The sequence below is a fragment of the Chrysoperla carnea genome, chromosome 2 (assembly GCF_905475395.1).
Source record: "Chrysoperla carnea chromosome 2, inChrCarn1.1, whole genome shotgun sequence".
NCBI classification, from domain to species: domain Eukaryota; kingdom Metazoa; phylum Arthropoda; class Insecta; order Neuroptera; family Chrysopidae; genus Chrysoperla; species Chrysoperla carnea.
Genome location: NC_058338.1, coordinates 54,038,104 through 54,056,950, shown reverse-complemented (window position 1 = coordinate 54,056,950; position 18,847 = coordinate 54,038,104). Strand labels below are relative to the sequence as shown.

Here is an 18,847-nt window from a genome sequence, read left to right as displayed (position 1 = left end):
ACAATACCACACTTAAATGAAAAATTTCATAAAATTTTATTTAATATATTTACAATTATTTAATAATATAATTGAGAATTAGAATAATTAACAATATTTACAAATTGAAGTGAACAATTTAACACTAAAAATATAATTTTTATAAATAAAAAGGAAATTATAAAATTATTTCAATATCAGTCAAAAAAATTCTTACAATTCAAATACTTTTAAACGCGCTTAATAACCATGATTTACTCCTATAAACGCAAAAGCTGAAGTAATCAAGCTTTTATTTTTATTAGCGAGATCTTGTTCATTGGAAACATGTACTGAGATTCATTAAAAGTTTTTCAGAAAGAGATCCTGTAAGATTAAACAATTATAAAGGTAGCTTCACATATAAAAATGAAATCCAATGCAATTTAGTTTCCGTTCAGTAGATATCACAAAATTTATATTTGGAGTTATTAAATCAAAAGTGGAAAAATATTTTTTCAAGCGGAAGTAATTAACTAATAATTGTTGGCATTTTTCCTTTCTTCTTTCTAAGAACAAAAATTTCGAAAACCTTTTTTATTTAAAAAAAAAAAATCAATCGCTTTACTCAATGGTATAAACGGAATAAATTTACAAGCACCATTGTGTGTGAAAACGCCCTGACAATAAAAAAAAAACTTCTCAAATGAAGACCATCTGCAGACCACACAGGCTGTACCTTTTATTATGACAGCATCTTGGTTTAATAGAATTAAATAGAATGAAGTAGGTAGGTATGCACTTGATTACGATTACTTTCATTTTGGGTTTTTACTCATTTTCGATCTCAATAAATGTGTAGTGAATAAAGCTGCCAATGAGTGAATTAATTATTTAGAAGCTTGCAGACCCTGGATATATAGGGTAGATTAAACTTACTATCAATAAATTGCCATAGATGCCAAGCTTTTTTGAGTTTAGTAATCACGGGCGATTTATTTATTATATATAAGTCAAATTCTAACAGAGTATTCAGTTAAAATAATTTATTTAGGAACAAACAATTTTCCTAATAAAAAAGACCATTTTAATATCAAAATTAATTTGAGGGCAAAGTCTTTGGGGGTAAAAATAAGTTTAAATCAAAACTAAATAATAATTGATTAAACATTGAGTTAAAAACTTTTTCTAACAGTTCAGTAAAATAAATGATTCAACCTAAAGTGAACTTGAATTTCATGCTGTATCCTGTGATGATGATGTCGATGCTTGTTGCTGTAATTGTTGATTTTGTGGCTGTGTTTGAAATTCAGGCACAGGAATATTTTGCGAAACAGGTGCCTGAGATGATCCGGATGTTTGTTGATTTAAAAATGCAACATTACAAGCTTTTATACGTGCTGTTGCGACAGACATTGCATTCGATAATGCTAACGATGGGCACGGCGACATACAAGGTGTTGAACAATGACTATTACTTAAATCACATTGATCCAACAAACGTAATAATTCTTCAGGGGTTGGTCCACCATTTGATTGATCGATTGGATCATTTTTGGTAGCAATATCAAGTGCTGTAGTTAAATCCCACATTTGAATTGCCCCGTTTGAATGACCCGTGAATATAAATCGTCTGGGCCGTGAACCCATTCGCGATGATCCCTCACATTCGTGTACACAAAAGGAACTAATTGTTGTGTTATCAACAGATTTAATCACGCAAACTCTAGGGGAAAAAATATAATTTTTGAAAAAAAATCAAAATAATCGTAATTTGAAACTAACCTTTTGCCATTCGAAGCTAATCGAACAAACAATTGATCTGTATCGGGAACAACTTTTTGTACAAATACTTGCTCATCATCTTGTTCGCCAAATGGCCCACAATCATTTCCAGCGGCGTGTGCTACACATGGTTCAACTGCGTCTAATGCAACAATTTTAAATGAGGCATCTGGTGTAGATCCCGGCTGAGTTGATATCATGCCTCGAAATCGTGTTACACGCCATGTTCTTACATGATTATATTCACAACAAACTGATACCAAATATTTTTCAGATAATGTTACCTAAATTTAAAAATTACTGAAATTTACAATTTTATTTATTTAATATTATTAAAAAATATACCTTAGTAACTGGACTCTGATGCACAGTAAATGTTTGAAATAATTGTGGACTATGGCCAACAGTTTCAGGATGTTGAACGATTACGCGTACCGAACCAGATCGTGTTCCATATGCAATTTCTATCCAATTTCCACATAAACCTTACACAAAATTTTTTAATTGTTAAAAGATCAAAAACAGTTTTGATTGAATTTTTCTTAAATGATTGAGTTTTATTTAATCGCCAATCTAAAAATAATTTAGTGTGATTGTTCTTAAATTTGACTAAATTTTTTTCACAGATTTGTCACATTAAAAATGAAATTTCATGATTTTATGATTTTAAGAAGTATAATTTTGTTAATAAAATGAGAAAGAAGGTGAAATTTCATTATTTCTCCTGTTATTCAAGGACTTCTATTCGTGTGACAATTCTGATATATATTATGTGTTTTTCGGTAAATACTTGTTCATATTCACGTAGCATTACCATAATTGATTTATAATTTCAATTATTTAGCTCAAATATAAAAATAGCATGAAACTTGGTACGCATGTAGCTATCGTATATTGTATACTTCAATGTAGGCATAAGAAAAAGGCTAGGTGGTACAAAGTTAAATCATAGGGTACAAAGGAAGCTGATTTGTTCGGAATCTTTAATTCTATATTTGAAGCTGTTAAAGCTAAGAATAAGAATAGCACAAGTGTTTTAATATTAATAAATTTTAAATCGCAGATCTCATCAAAGAATAGCTGACTTAAAAAAATAATAGCGACAGCAAAGCAATGACAAAGAAAATGAATCATGTCGTTCTTCTCAGCATCTGCAATAGCCGTGGTGTACTGACAATCTGAAACCTTCAGCATATTTACCTTCCAAAAAATTTTTCATGGGAGTTACCACTATGTTACGTCTAGATACTTTTCGATAAAGAGAGACTTGCCTCTAGAGACCTTTCAGTCGGAAGTATCTGAACGGCAACATTATCTGTGGTGCTTCAATTCCACTCTCCATTTTAAATTGTCCTTTAAGGTAATGAAACTTTCGGATTTACAGTGCTATATGGTCAGATTTACATTATGATTTTATACCTTAAAAGATAGCTAGACCAAGCTTAGAGATTTTATGGTCGCTTGACTATCGGTGAGGAAGTAAACCCTACAACTGACTTCTCTAGCTTAGATCCATTAGTATAGCATTCTTGGCTGAAAAGTATTACTTTGATCTTGTTCCTAAAGTTGAAAATTTGAAAGGGAAGAATCTTGACTACACGATGTTAATACTTCCAATCCGAGGTGATATTAGATTAATACTAAAAAAAATTTCTTTCCAACTTTCAAATGTCTGTACAATGGTTTTACGAAATATTGATAATGTATACGTTTTATATGCTGGCCTAAATGATCGTAATACTTTCAGTCCGAAATGAGTTTAAATTTCATTCTAATTGTAAAGTACCAGAAATATGGCTCTTCATCAAAAAATTTCTTCCGCATTTTCAAACGTTTATGAAACTTGTCTTCGGAATCAGAGATAACTGATTTTTACTCCCTAAAATAAGCTACTTTATTATATGACAATATATGATCCCACGTCTTTATTGGAATTCTTGCTTGAAAGCTACACTGATTTTATTATTTATTATCAAGTTTCATGCTTTACTTTATTTAAAGAAGGCTTTATTTTTAGCTAATGAACGCGGTCCATTATAATTTAAAACTGACTTCTTTTTAAAAAGCTTTTTTAATGAGAAATTGAATTTTGCGACAGTGTATTTGCAAAAGCTTTTTTTTCAACTAACTGGCGATTAAATTTTTTTTAAATGATAATCAAAAACATGCCAGCACTTGCATATGTGGGTCAAATTCAACGCTTAAATTTAATTGCATAAAATATTTATGTGAAAAGCATTTTATTTTTTTAAATAATTATCTACTAAAATGCAATTGATAATGGCTGATAGTTTTTACGACTTGTATTAAAAATAATAAAAAATGTTGAAAGAAAAATATATATTGAGTTCCATACCTTCCCGTCCCCTTTCAGGTGCTGGCATGAAACAATGAAAATTAATGGATAATATAAATTTTGTGAAATTATGATAATAAAAAATAATTTGATCACATTTAATCAAGAAATTTTTTTAAATCAATTAATACTGTGCCGATTTTTTTAAATATTCAAAAAAATGCTTTACAGTATGTAATTGTTAAATTTCGAGGGTTAGATCAACATAACCCATCCAGCTATCCTATTTTCAATAACAGTTATATATAACTTGCAAAAAAGTGTCTAAAAATCGACAAGAAAACTGCGATTTCTATTGAAGTCGCAATTATTGTGCGCTCATTTTGAAAGTCGGCGTTAAAAACATGGGAAAATATAGTAAAAAATCTTCTTTAAGTAGAACAATGTAAACCGTCTAAAAATTTGTCTTAATATTAAAGCAATATAAGTTTTTGTGAAATTTGTTCAAAGCGATAAGTGATTTCTAAAGTGTAATACATGTTGAAAAGCTCAAACTAATCTAACTAAGCGATTAAAAAATGACATAAAAAATTTTAATAAGTTTTGAATCACTTTACACGATTATTAATTGGCCATATTATGTTCACACAGTATCATATTCAAACACAAACCGAGCTACTGAATAAAATTACCGTTTGTAATTTTTTGTATACTGGTTTCTTTAAGAACTATAAAAAAATTTTACATGAAAAATGTGTCAATTTTTATAAAAAAGTAACTTACTTGTTTTAGGTGTTAAATAAACTGAAATTGCTGTGATTGGATCATTTGACGGATCACGATACAATTCAGTAACTAAAAGATCGTTATCTTTCATACGTAGTGGAAATTTTTGCATATCTGATGGAAATAAATAAAAAAAGTGAAAATTTTCTAAAAATTATTTTTCAAAGATTCAATTTTCTTACCAATATAATAAATAGCTCCATTATTGCAACCCAATAATAAAAATGAACCCGCACTGTCGAATGAGGCGATGGGTACAACATCTTGGATTTGCCAATGTTGTGTCATTGCATGCCAAACACCAATTTTTCCCGTAGGTGATAATGCCACCAATTGACTTCCAATGAAAAATAAATATTCAACACGTACATGTAGATTAAACGTACCTAGCAAAAAGAATTAAGAGCAATAATTGGCAATTTTTAAAAAATTTAAATTCAGTCTATTTTGGGAGATATCAGCGAGAAAACATCTACTTAATTAGATAGAATTTAGAAGTCATTAGAGTGCTTTTATACTTTGATAAATTTTATCTATTTGAGAAGTAATTTCTTCCCGAATCGACCATAGTTCTCAGATTATTTCATTTATAGACTTGCACTACTAGCTCCATGCAAATTACTTGGTTTTTGAGCAAACTTAGAATTAAAATCGTTGAAATTTGGTATATATTTTTCTTCATAAAGGTTTTACGTACCAATATTGGTTCTGGTTCCTTCTTCCGACACACCCCATAAACGTACTTGACTACCACATGACACAGCAACCATTTTGCTAGCTTGTTCTCCAGTACCCGTTGTACTATTAGCTCCCCCACCTAATTTTGCATTTACAGCAACTCGTTCAATACATTGTTCAATATGCGGACTAGTAAAAACTTGTTGCCATCCGGAAGAATCCTTTAACCTAAATTATCAATTAAACATGTTCAAAATAAGTCCGTAAATACGATTTAATGTAAAATATACCTGTAGCACACTACGAAATGAGCATAGGCAACCACAATCCAATTATGATGAGCTTTAATTATTTGCACTCTTAACGGATCTCCCCAGGAAGAAACTAGTGAACAAAATTTTTAATTTATTTTTGACAAACGAATACAATAAAAATGATTTTTGTTTTAGAATTTTATCTGAACGAAATCGTTTTCTGGAGTTTAAAAAAACATATTGAGAAATCTGCTGATGGCGTTGTATCATTGATGACATGTCCTATTTAAAGATGTCTTTTTTAATCAACTAATTGAGTAATTCACATACTCAATTCTTAAAAGGCTAGTTTAAAAAGTAAATAGACATATTAATAACAATTTTGAAAATAATATTTTAGGAATTTGAAATTTAAGTTAGCAAGTCACCTTGGCTTAATTAATTGTCAGATAATTTTATATTTGAGTGGCAGACTTCCCAATTCTCATAAAGTTAATAATTAAAAATAAATGACTATAAAATACCATGAGATCCAAAAACTAAGCCAACATCATTGCGAAAGAACTTATTGAGATCAGCCGAAGAATTTCTTGCATGTCGTAAATCAAGTGATGCAGCTCGTGAATGCCCAGCTATAGCTGGTGGTCGGGCTGTTAAACCTCTTAAATCAGACGAACTTCTTGAAGCCACACCACCATTACAATTTGTCGAAATTCCTATCCGCGATTCGAATGAAGAATTTCGTGAATGCCCAGCTAACAACACAATTTTTTAGTTATATAAAATGAAACAATATGAAAATTTAAAAAAAAAAATTCTGCGTACCATTAACTCCATTTCTTTGGGGTTGAATATAAGCAGTTGGTACACTATGAATTGGAATGGATACGTTTGGATTTGTACTAGATGTACTAGGAATTGCGGCTGGTGATGAAGTATTTACAGTTGGAGCATTATTATCACTAGGTAGACGCACAATCGATCCAGGTCGCATAGAATTATGAACACCCGTTGTTTCAGTTGTACTTGATTGAGCTTGAGGCGGATTTGGTTGATCATGAACAGGAATTACTAATAATTAAAATAGGCGTATTAGAATCAACAAAAATGAGTCAAATTAGCCAGCCAGGCACGATTGAGATTCAAGCAACTTAGCCCTGAAGGAAGATTTTTTTATGAAATACAGTCGAGTCTGGCTTGCTAGTTATTATCATTTCTTACATGGAGGTGGTAAATAACCATAAAATAGTACGTCTCCACATGAAGATTGTGTCATCTCTTCGCATAACATAAGACGTCGTACCAATGGAGCAATACCATAATATTCGGCCTCATGGCGTAACATTCGGAGATCGACATTTTTCAAATCAATATCACGTGTGCGTAAATAATTTAAAATAATTGAGAAAAATTTTGGATCACGATCTATGAATATTGCACCTTTTTCATCACGTAAACTGGATATACGACCACTTAACAGTGCTGTGAAAAATGAATCTGGTATTCCCATTAATGTTTGACGTGACGTGGAAAATCTAAAAACAAATTAAAAATGGATTATGTACAAACAAAATTTGGTTCGGAATAATATCAAAACGCGATTTCGAAAGTCTGGGTAGCAATTTCAATATATATAGTTAATAATTATTTATATAAAGTTATGGTTGACTTAAAAAATTCCTACACTCACTATCAAATTCGAGTTTTTATAGATCAATTGTTTGTACGTGTTTGTAATTTGATGCGTTTTTATTTTATTTTGCACAGTACCGTGAGCTTTATATCGCACAGCTAATACCGTCTACTCAAGAATCTTAAAGAAAACAAGTAAAAACAAACAATTGACTGAGTCAATTGTTGAAATACCATGTATAGATAGTGTTGATTACACTCTTGCATTACACATACATGCGTGTCACACATACATAACTTATATTCCCATGTAATACATACTATACAATTTGCGTCCTCAGGGGTAAACTGTAATGTTTACGAAAAAAATTTTCAAACAGAACTTGTACATTTAAACTTGTTAAAGTTGCTCATTTTGTTCTATCTCTCAAGGTTTACAAGATGGGTCCTTTGGACCCAAGACCCAATTGACCCATGTTGCTCATTTACGAACTCGAGCTCATTTTTTACGTTCTGAGCACGCTATACAAATTTGAACTTGAAATCTCTTTTCGTTTTTGAGTTATCGTGTTGACAGACAGGCGGACAGACAACCGGAAATGGACTAATTAGGTTATTTTATAAACACCTATACCAAAATTTTGTTCGTAGCATCAATATTTTTGAGCGTTACAAACTAGAGGGACTAAACTTAGTATACCTTGATATATATTATGGCATAAAAATGGATTATCGATACATTGGGCAGCGTTGCCAATTCTACCAAATTTGGGTATCTTTAGTTGGCTCAAAGACACTCAAAGTAACTAGATCTGATTAAATCTATCAACTTTTAAACACAATTTTCTGAAAACTACCAACTTTTTAAATCATATCTACCACCTAGCCTGATTTTGAGTTGCTAACGCTAACATGGGGTGCCGATCCTAACTGTGCCTTACGGAGCGCTCAGTTCAGCTATACGCTGTCATTCATATACTTTATACATAAAAAGTTATATTTTGGACTAAATAGGAAGAAAATATTTATTTTATGGCGTATCACTTTTTATTAAGAACACAATAGCTACATATCCTCTGCGTCACAAAAAACACACAGGTTTGCATATAAATGATATATGCTAAAATGTGAGGTTTTTGTGACACAGAGATATGTCAAGTTTTATGGTTTGTTCCAGATGGAACCTAATTTCTAATTAAGGGAAGAACAAATTAATGCAATATAATTTTAAAACATTTTCGGGAATATTCACAATGCTTACTTTAACTTAAGTGAAAACAAATACAAAACTGTTTCCAAGTGACCTATATTCAAAAGCGTAAACACTACATCGAAAAAATGTATTGAAAAAAAACATTTACCTAGTACCACCAACATTTAAGTGAACTATGTCACCTAAATATGATGGATGATAAGACGTCATTTCATAGTTTTTATAATTATACTATTTATTAACGTAATTAAATAAAAATGAATCCTAAATATTTAACAAAAACTACAAAATAGATACAGTTTAACTATAATTAATTATTTTGCCATTTGACATTTAACTGTCACAGTGCTTGCCACATTTCACATTATTGATTATAAACATTGAGTCAATAAAATCCCTAGAATATTTTCTAAACTAAAAAAAAAATTCAAATAATATTCGTTAATCCTTGAGATATATTACATGCGTGTAATAATGCATTAGAAAAATCACCTACAAAATATTTTATTGTGGAATGTTAAAAAGCATTTTGTGTAGATAAGATTATTTATTTTTCGTGACTCCAGTGAACCATTTTACTTGGTAATCTACTTTAAATGTCCTTATTAATATTTGATAAACATGTACAAGATTTTAATCATATTAATATAATAAATGAAAAACGCCTTATGTTGAATTACTGATAAGAAATTATAATTTATCTCTATGTATGATCCATATACCTCCATATCCAAATATAGAAATAGAATAACCTAGGCATCTGAATCAATAAGTCGTTCACCGTAGAGCCTTGAATTCTTAAAAAGCGTCAAAAGCAGTCAATTATCAAGACTTTTTATTGGTTGATGAGACATGACGCGTGTGTTCAACCTGCATTTTAACATGAAAGTAAAGTTTTTGCAGATAGTCAGGCCAACTTTCGAACTAAATAGATAAATCATAATTAATGTTCTTTTTATAACTTATTAGCAACTTTTATCCAGAACATTTTTTCGAAAATGTAATATGGGTACATGACTGCATGTATTCATACTTTCTTGTTTATTACAGAACGTTAATCAAATTTGTACACTGAATTTCCAAAAATTTTCCAGTTCAAAGTACCCGGTCTGTTATCTTCCTATACCTTTCACTAAAAATGGTTCAAACTTTCTACATAGTTTTCGAATTTTCAAGAAAGGATCCTATCAAACACATTTGATAGTTTTAAGATGATTAGGGGGGCGGGGGCAACATTAGTATTTAGGCATTAAAATTAATTTTAGAACAGGTATATTAAAATTAAAATTTGTTATTTTCTTCGTTATCTTCACTTGTTTAAATTTAATTTAAACACACCTTCTCAAACTTGTTTCTGAGGATTAAAAAAAGAACAAAACTTTTGTTTCCCCTAGACAGACGTTTGTAATAAAAATACGTTACTTTCTACTTGAAACGGTTGAGTTAATAATGTAAAAGTATCCAAGATACCCATCTCATTATTCAACAGCAGATGTCATCATATTATTATCATAGGAGGTGAACTATCATTCAAACTGACCAACAAACCCATATATACGTTATTTTAAACATCATTTATTGATACATCCGGTATAATAACCGGATTTCCTTCTAATTAACAGGAGGATAAATGAATTTAAAATGATTTCCCTTTTTTTATTATTACCAACATTAGATACCTGGGTACAATAAAATTAAATTATAAATATGTGGAAAATGAAATACTTTTTTTAAAGAAAAACCGGTTTTATTTTTTAATATGTAGGAGTAAAATAAATAATTTTTTTTTCTAAATTACAATCATTTTCAAGGCATTTTACGATTATTATTAATAATTATAATATTTGAAATAGTTTATACACATTTCTAAAGGTCCTTCCACACGCTTTATATAAGGATGAAGATGAAGGGTACATGTACTTAAAATATTTTAGCAACTTAACCTAAAATCATCAATATTTTCAACAAAGATTTAATCGAAATAATAAAATTAAACAATCCTTAAAATTTTACCAAAAATATTTAAATATCAAGTGTCCAATACTGTTTTTAACGGTGGGATTTTTTAAGTTAAACGATTTATTATTTTTAACATTATCTTATATTGAAAAATAGCTGCGCTAACTCTTCCAACTCTTAGATAAATTGGAATCAGCAAAAATTTTAAAGGATTGAAAAGTTTTCCATCAGTTTATGAAAGGCTTAAAATATTTACTGTTTCAGTAAATATTGTTCTTAAAATGATCATTCATTTATTAAACCATTTGAGAATAATATTGCCAACAACTTTTGTATGAAACTTTTTTTTTTCAAATTTTATATGTTTTAAAAGTTATTAATGGATGGAAACTGTTTTTTTCAAAAAACTCTTCAAACTGAAAAAGTTTCATAAAAAAGTTGTTGAAAAAATTATTCTCAACAATTTTTCTAGTAGGTATTTACTTTTCTCGTAAGATCAATATTTTATGTAGGCAATGGCAACAGCCCTTTTTAAAGTTCGAAGGAACGGGAGATATTTAGATTTATCAATCGCCTTTTTGATAATATTACTGGATTATATTTTCAAAGTAAATGTTTAGAAAATATTGTTTTGTCTTTAATTGACTTCAAAGCAATCTTAACTTTTATCTTGTTTTCTAAGAGTCGACGAGACTTTAGCAATGTTCGAATTAGGTAATTTTTTTTAAATATACAGACTGATTCTAATATGGTGCTGTAATTTGATTTGAATATAAACCAAAATGCATAGAAATAGAAAAAATAAAATTTTCCCACAGCTATTTCTGAAATTTGTAACATATAATAAGATGGTGTAATTATAACACGCATCGACTTTAATATGACACATAAATGTGGGAATATTTAAATATTCGTTTCAATTTCTACACAAACGTATTCATAGCATTTATATAAATAATATCACATCAAAATCGAACATCTAATGTGAATCAACCTTTAAAGATAATTGTATTATCGTCAACTTAAAAAATATTTCAAAAAAATAATAAAATTCCTCGGTGGGGTGATACAGCAAAAAGTGCTAAACAAAGAACAATTTTGTTTTTACACTTTGTTGAAAAGTTGTATAATTGAAAAATTATCGATTATTTTTCAATGTTTCGTTTATTTATTTAGACTTTTACAGACTCTAAATTTTAACGTTTTAATCGAGAAAGTTTTACTTGAAAAAGTCTAAATAAGTTAACGAAACAAAATTATCTAACTTTCCCACAATCCTTGTGTTAAATTTATAAATAGCATGCAATCTTGTTCCAAAATATAAGAGTTGTTTTGTATAATTTTTAAATTTAGAAAATACATATGATTTTAGATCTGATCTTACTTCCCCTAAAGCGTTTAGAAGTAACATTAAATTTAGGAAAAATTTCTTATAAAAATATATACTTTTTCTTTTTTTAAATGAACTTACATAACTATTAAAATAGTACTTGCAAATGAAGGACCCTGTAGAATACTTATGAAAAATGGCTCTCGGTTAAATTTTCTGAAAATTTAGGTAATAGTAGTTCTTGAAGAGTTGAATAAAATCTTTATGGATACAAAGCTCCAAAGCTCTTAATTTTCAAGATATCGTACTTATTGTTAGAGATTTTGAAATATAATAGCTTTAAACTATTCCAAGATATTCCAAGAACTAAAAACTTTTGAGATTTTTGGTCTTTGAAGGATTTTTATAGTTTTCTGCAAATTTTACCAAAAACCGATACTCATTTTTCATAAAAATTCTTTAGGGTTCTTTGAATTAGTTGTAAGCACAGTGGGGTCATAGTTAATTGGGCGTGGCAACTAGAAAAATAGGATCCAAATGGTCCGAGGATCCGTGTCTTACATGGGCTTCTCATGAAAACAAAATTTTCCAAACAAAAAGTTATTGGAGTTATATTAAAATAAAATTGCTTTTATTATTTAAAATAATTAAATTTTTTCTTGGACCCTCGTATAAAATAATGGGGCCTAATAATTTATACTCGTCAGATTCAGATCCGAAACCAAAGGTGGCACAATCTGAAAAACGTAATTGTATAAAGAATAATGTTTTCAAAAAATTGAGAGAGCGCCATATGAACATGGGTCTAGATCATTCTACATTGAATCCCCCTCTGAATGCACAGATAAAACCGTTCAACAGTTTTACATTATCCGTATAAGATTATAAAATTAATCAAAGCCGCCACTGTGTTTAAACTTAAATAAATAAATTTTATCAAAAAAATTGAATTAATAAAATGTCTTATTATCACAGATGATTAACACTGCCATTTTGTAAATTCTTTTGTATAATACTCTCAAATTTAGCAATCAATTGACTGGAAGTAGGAACATCAGACTCATTCAAATCATCACATAATTGGGCAAGTGAAACAGCTGGTCGTAACGATGATGGCGCTGAAACAGTATCACTAGGTAATGAGGAATCCTCACACAAATTGGCATAGGAACGTGCTCCACGTAATTTCGGTGTCGACGGTGGGGAATCCATTGGTGACGATGGATTATCATTATCATCCAAAATAGCTAATAAATTTGGTTGTGATACCGCCAAAGTTTTACGTCGATGTGCACGTAATTCTTTTTCACGATTTTGCATTTCACGCAACTCTTTTTGTATACGCTCTTCCACCGGTACATATCCTTTACGTGTCATTTTCTCCGGTGGGATATTTTGTATTTTAATTGGATCAATAATATAATTTGTTGTGTAATGATCCTTTTTCGGTGCAATCGGTTGTAAAGGTAATCGACCACGAGATTTGATAAATCGTTGCATTAAGCCTCGTTGATCTGGATTTGGTATAAATCGTTTTTGTGGTAAAAATTGATTCGTAAACGCTAGCGAGGATGTTGAGAATGCACGTTGTACGACTCTAGGTGGAGGTGGCGATGGCGATAGCGAACCACCCACACTTAAATCATTCGATTGATTACTTAACGGTGGTGTTAAACTATTTTGAAGTTCATCTCCAGACGATTCACCAGGTGAAAATGATCGTTTATAATTATTATTATTGTGATTTTTAAAAACTGGACTTATGTAACCGTTACGTAATTCTTGTTCACGTTCAACCACTTCATTTATTTCACGTTGAATTCGAAGTAATGGATCTTCAATTTGTGCTTGCATTTTGGATGTAATAAAAGTATATGTTTTCTCACGTATTACAATACACAATTGTTTCACTGGTTTGCACTTCAACAATATTCACTTGAAAATGATATAAAATTTCCACGTTAGCAATAATATTTGTTAGTAATTCCATGAGCCCGCCTTTATAATCCTATTATCTGTATCGATAATCGCATTACCACTATGTTATTTAATCAAAAATTGTTACTTTTTTCAAATTAAAAAAAACCACTCCTAATGCTTGCTTATTGCTTACGACGACGCATACCATACCACATATGTGATAGTTGTGACAGTGTAGAACCCGTTATCTTTTTTATAAATATATAACAACTAAGCAGGTAATTAATAAACAAGCGAGCAACAGCCTGCAGGTGAGCGAACGAATTGAATACTTGCTGAGTACTGTGGCTGTGGCTGCGAACGCAACAACTTACAATACAACTGCAGTATATAAAAATTCAAGTTAAGTTGGTTTTTAGAGTTGATGATGGTTCTGAGTTATTTTATAACAACCGTCGATTAAAAAATACTATTAACGTTTGGCAGGGGCGGATTTTTAATAGTTTTTGTATGCTGATCTAAATTTTTTTTCGAACGTATTAGTAACCATTGTTTGTTGTCTAAAGAAAAAATTAATTTACAAACCGGTTCTCAACATCTGCTGAGAGGTTGATTCCCAACATTGATTTGACTCTAAGTATCTGACGAATCAACTGAAAAAATTGCTTAAGGATACTGTCCTTAGCATACTTAGTCTAAGGGTCTTCACTAAAAAAGGGTCTCCAAATTTTTGGTCAAAGCACTTCCGATGCTTCTGGAACACCGGCTGCTTCAGTGGACCCAGTGGACCCATTCCAAAAATTCTAAGTTCCACAACTCTGGGAACTGACCAGAAGACACACGACCAAAAAAGGACCGCAATAGTAGTAAACACGGCACTGTCCAGAAAACACACGTCCAATTAGGGGGGTATTTGAAAATTGTAGGTATTTTTCAAACTAAGATTATAAAAAAATGAAAAACATTTTTGTGGCCATTTTTTATACCATGTATATATGAAATATACATAGTATATTAAGTTTGTCCAAAGTTTGTAACGCCTAAAAATATTGATGCTATGAAAAAAATTTTGGTATAGGTGTTCATAGAATCACCTAATTAGTCCATTTCCGGTTTTCTGTCCGTGTGTCTGTCAACACGATAACCCAAAAACGAAAAGAGATGTCTAGATGAAATTTTTATAGCGTACCCAGGACGTAAAAAGTGAGGTCGAGTTCGTAAATGAGCAACATAGGTCAATTGGGTCTTAACTTAACCTATGGGTCCGTAGGACCCATCTTGTAAACCGTTGGAGATAGAACAAAAGTTTAAATGAAAAAAATTTTCCTTATAAAAAAATAAACAACTTTTGTTTGAAAGATTTTTTTGGAACCCGATGTTTTGCAATTTTCTTAAGGGTACCCCTTAAAAATTTTGGTTTCGGAATTTGGTGAATTAAATTTTGATCAAAAATACAAAAATTGAATTAATTTAACGATTGGGTGATTATTGTATTTTTTGGGTCAAAATTAGTCGAGAAATTAATTTTCTTAATTGATGTACCTCTTTAAAAAAAAAGATAAAATTAAAAAGAAAAGTTTCAGATATATATTTAATTTTTTAATATATTTTTATGTAGGCAAGGACGTTAAAATTATAAAACCGCCACTGTTACTGACCAACGTATGGTGTTTACAAACCATCTTATGGTTTCTAGGACAGATAAAAAGAGATTTGCTCTTCTCCGGATTTTAAATAATTTTTATTTTTAGGTAATTACATCAAAACCCTTAATTACTTTTAAAAATACATAAAAAATAAAATAACTTAATTATAAAATTTAAAGATAAACATAATTATATCAAAAAGTAAATATTCTTACTTATTGTTGAAATAATAAGTTTTATGATTTTAGATAATAAATAATATATTTTTGCAGAATTATGTTTTAGGGTTCCGTTGGGTGATAGTTACAAGAATTATTATTAAAATAATTAAAAATTTTTGAAATTATTAAAACGGCCTTGATATAATAATGTACATATTTATCAAAATTTTTCAAAATAATTGTAGTTGACGGAAAACTAGGTATTCATTTTTGACCTCTATACACAGTCTACAAGAACAACGTACGCAGAGAAAAGAGCAAAGAAAGCCCCTCCCCCTCCTGACAGTGCCGTATTTGATCACTGAACATATTAACTTAAAAATTAATAAAATTAATAAAGATTGAAAACTTTAGTTTTTATAAAAACTAAATTATGAAACACCAGCAATTACCCGCCAGCTTCGCTGGGCAACAAATATTACCAAACTATAGCCTTCGCCTCTCTTGCCTTTACTTATTTCCTCTCCATAGGACCATAACATTAGCAATATAGACAATGGCAACTTTAAAGGCACCATAAATCCTTCAATCCTCTTGACTACCTCAATTAGACGCCTTTAGGTGTCCTACTCTGGTGTATAAACTGTAATACTGTGAAGTTTTATCAGAACTCGTCCAATAGTTTTTGTGTAAAGGCGTAATAAACATCCGTTTCATACAACCTCACAAATTTTCACGATTTTAATAAAAATTTAATAGAGCTTACAAGCTCTATATAGTTCATACTCAATATCAATTGACCCAAAATAATTGGACTTATCAAATAATAACGTTTAGTGCCTCATGCTTTTACCTATAGCCACGGCAGGCGAATGAGCAAAAAATGCATTTTCTACTTTAACTATTTTTTAAATTTATCGATTCTCTTTTTGCTATCTACATTTTGAAAAATACTTTGTTTTGAATCTTTAATTTCATGAAATTCAACTAACGCAAAATTCATTGTCGCTCAAGCATTACGAGAAATCAAACGCACATGCATTTTACTTTAGTTGAATGTCTAGAAGTAAATTGTTTTATGTGCCATGTATAATGTATATAGAGGTCTTGTGAATGTTTCAACATCAAGCTTTTTAAACTTAAAGTATTTAGTATTTGTTTGATAAGGTATCAAATTAAATTAATTATAATTTTCTTATTCACCATTATAATAAAAATGTAGAATTTGTAGCAATTAATATTGTGAAGTTAATTCATACATCATTTCTAAAATTTTATGGAATCAACTTTATTTATGTATTTTTAAACGGATCTTACGCTTAAACATTAAAAAACATCTCTCAAATTATGCTAACCTTCTTCGTTTCAGAAAATTATGGTACTCGATTGTTATTTTGACCTTTTTAAAAAATGACTTTGCTATTTAAAGCCAAAGTACGAGAGCTTACTCCTATTGGCGGATTTAAGTGGGGGATTTAAGGAAAAAGACCCAGTGGGAAAAATATATTAATGAAGTCGTTTTTTTAATCTTCGTTAATGCACTTGCTGCCCTTTCATAAAAATTTTTATTGCCCCCCTCCCCTTTTTTTTGTTAGTCTTCGTTAATGAACTTATGGTGTACTATTTCGAGAGCTCAGTAGTCAACTGCTCTTTGTGTTAAAACTGCTCTGTGTTAAAACATTGCCATGACTATGAAACGTAAAGATAAGTTAAAAAATTTTATTTGGTTATTCGGAGCGATTACAAGAACCTCCCTATACTGGAATGTTAGCAATAAATCAAAAACATAATTGAGTATTATCATATAATGGCTACGTTCCGATATACTACACTGCGAGCACTGCTCAGTGCTCTTATTGGAGAAAAAATCGTTCTGATATAGACTACCAGTGTACTAACAGTGACGTCAAGATCACTGCCATTTTTGTACTGCAAGCACTGGCGTTTTATAGGTAAGGTACTCTCATAAACGGCTTCGCAGTACACTGAATAAATGTCATATCTTACAGTCGTCTCAGTGTATATCGGAACATACAATATTATACAGAATGTTCGATTTGCATCTAGGCATATAAATATCACGAGTATGACAGAGTACATGCGTTAAGCAATGCATCTAAGTATGAGGTATTATAAGTGTTATATGAAATTGCAAAAGTGACTTTTATCGTGGCTTATCTGTTGTAGTTCATCTATTCATAACTAAGAAACTCCCACTCTCCAAGTGTCTTACAACTAGCTCAACGCATATCGAAACTTCAACACATGTGTATAATACCTCTCACTTAGATGTATTGCTTAACGCATGTATTTTGTCATACTCGTGATATTTATATGCCTAGATGTAAATCGAACATTCTGTATATCCCAGATGAAGCCAGAGCAATATAATAAAAAATAAAAATATTCAATTACATTAAGCAGACTTAATAGGATTATTAAATATTTTATACGTACTGCTACTGCCTACACTAATTCTAATCGCTTGCAGGATATATTTTAGCCACTAATAATCCTTATTAGTGACTTTAATACCAAAATTTATTGTCATTCAGAAAAATCGTTCAAAATAAATTTATCAACAAATCAATTAAATATAAATATAATTGAGAATCTTTTGAAGTGCCTATCACCGCATACAATCTATCCGGCACCTTTGGAACTGTAAGTACTCTGAACTCTGTTTATGCTCATATAAAATGGAATATGCAAAAATACTTATTTAATAAGTTATTTTTGGTTGTTGATGAAAACAAAAATCCTTGAAGTATAGTGTGAAACAGTATATAATTAGTCGCAGAAACGAAGCACTGAAGTTTGAAAATTTGAACAGCAAGCCGGATTTGAATGCGCTTTCTGCATTTGAGTCGTTAGAGCGTCAGTAAATTTTTGACCTAAATTGGTTTATAAGAAATTAAAAATATACAATTTGCATAAATAATATGCATTTTATAATTGCATTTTAAATTTACCGTGGTAAATATACAAAATTCACATTTCGGTTAATGTTGATGAAAATGATTCCAAACTTATTTTTCTTGGGATTTGGGGGTCGCTGAACACGAATATCGAGATAGAATTGATCACCAAGGTACCTGGTGCCCAGAGTGACGGTATTTCCGTCAGTATTATCAGTCCAAGCTCGTTACTCAGGGGTTTTTGGGGTCACTAACCAAGAATACTGCGACAGAATCTCGGGTAGATAGGTATCCGGGATACCCAGGGTATT

At 30.3% G+C, this 18,847-nt stretch overlaps 2 protein-coding genes across 3 annotated transcripts; both read right to left on the bottom strand.

Annotated features, from left to right (window-relative positions):
• Positions 1-244: 244 nt before the first annotated feature.
• LOC123293258 (BTB/POZ domain-containing protein KCTD3) lies at positions 245-8,870 on the bottom strand. 2 transcript variants are annotated; one of them, XM_044874018.1, is made up of 12 exons: positions 8,751-8,870; positions 6,979-7,292; positions 6,583-6,828; positions 6,282-6,512; positions 5,794-5,887; positions 5,523-5,731; positions 5,008-5,211; positions 4,823-4,939; positions 4,100-4,120; positions 2,089-2,228; positions 1,744-2,027; positions 245-1,684 (listed from the first exon to the last, which is right to left on the bottom strand). In XM_044874018.1, exons 1-12 carry the CDS (start codon positions 8,810-8,812, stop codon positions 1,195-1,197), a joined length of 2,412 nt encoding a protein of 803 aa, XP_044729953.1. In that variant the 5' UTR covers positions 8,813-8,870; the 3' UTR covers positions 245-1,194. The 2 variants fall into 2 exon arrangements, with proteins under 2 accessions (XP_044729953.1, XP_044729954.1); XM_044874019.1 differs by lacking the exon at positions 4,100-4,120 and having other exon boundaries at positions 246-1,684.
• Positions 8,871-10,349: 1,479 nt separating this feature from the next.
• On the bottom strand, positions 10,350-14,161 carry LOC123293556. Its single transcript, XM_044874415.1, has one exon. The coding sequence runs from the start codon at positions 13,743-13,745 to the stop codon at positions 12,861-12,863; it is 885 nt and encodes a 294-aa protein (XP_044730350.1). The 5' UTR covers positions 13,746-14,161; the 3' UTR covers positions 10,350-12,860.
• Positions 14,162-18,847: the final 4,686 nt, after the last annotated feature.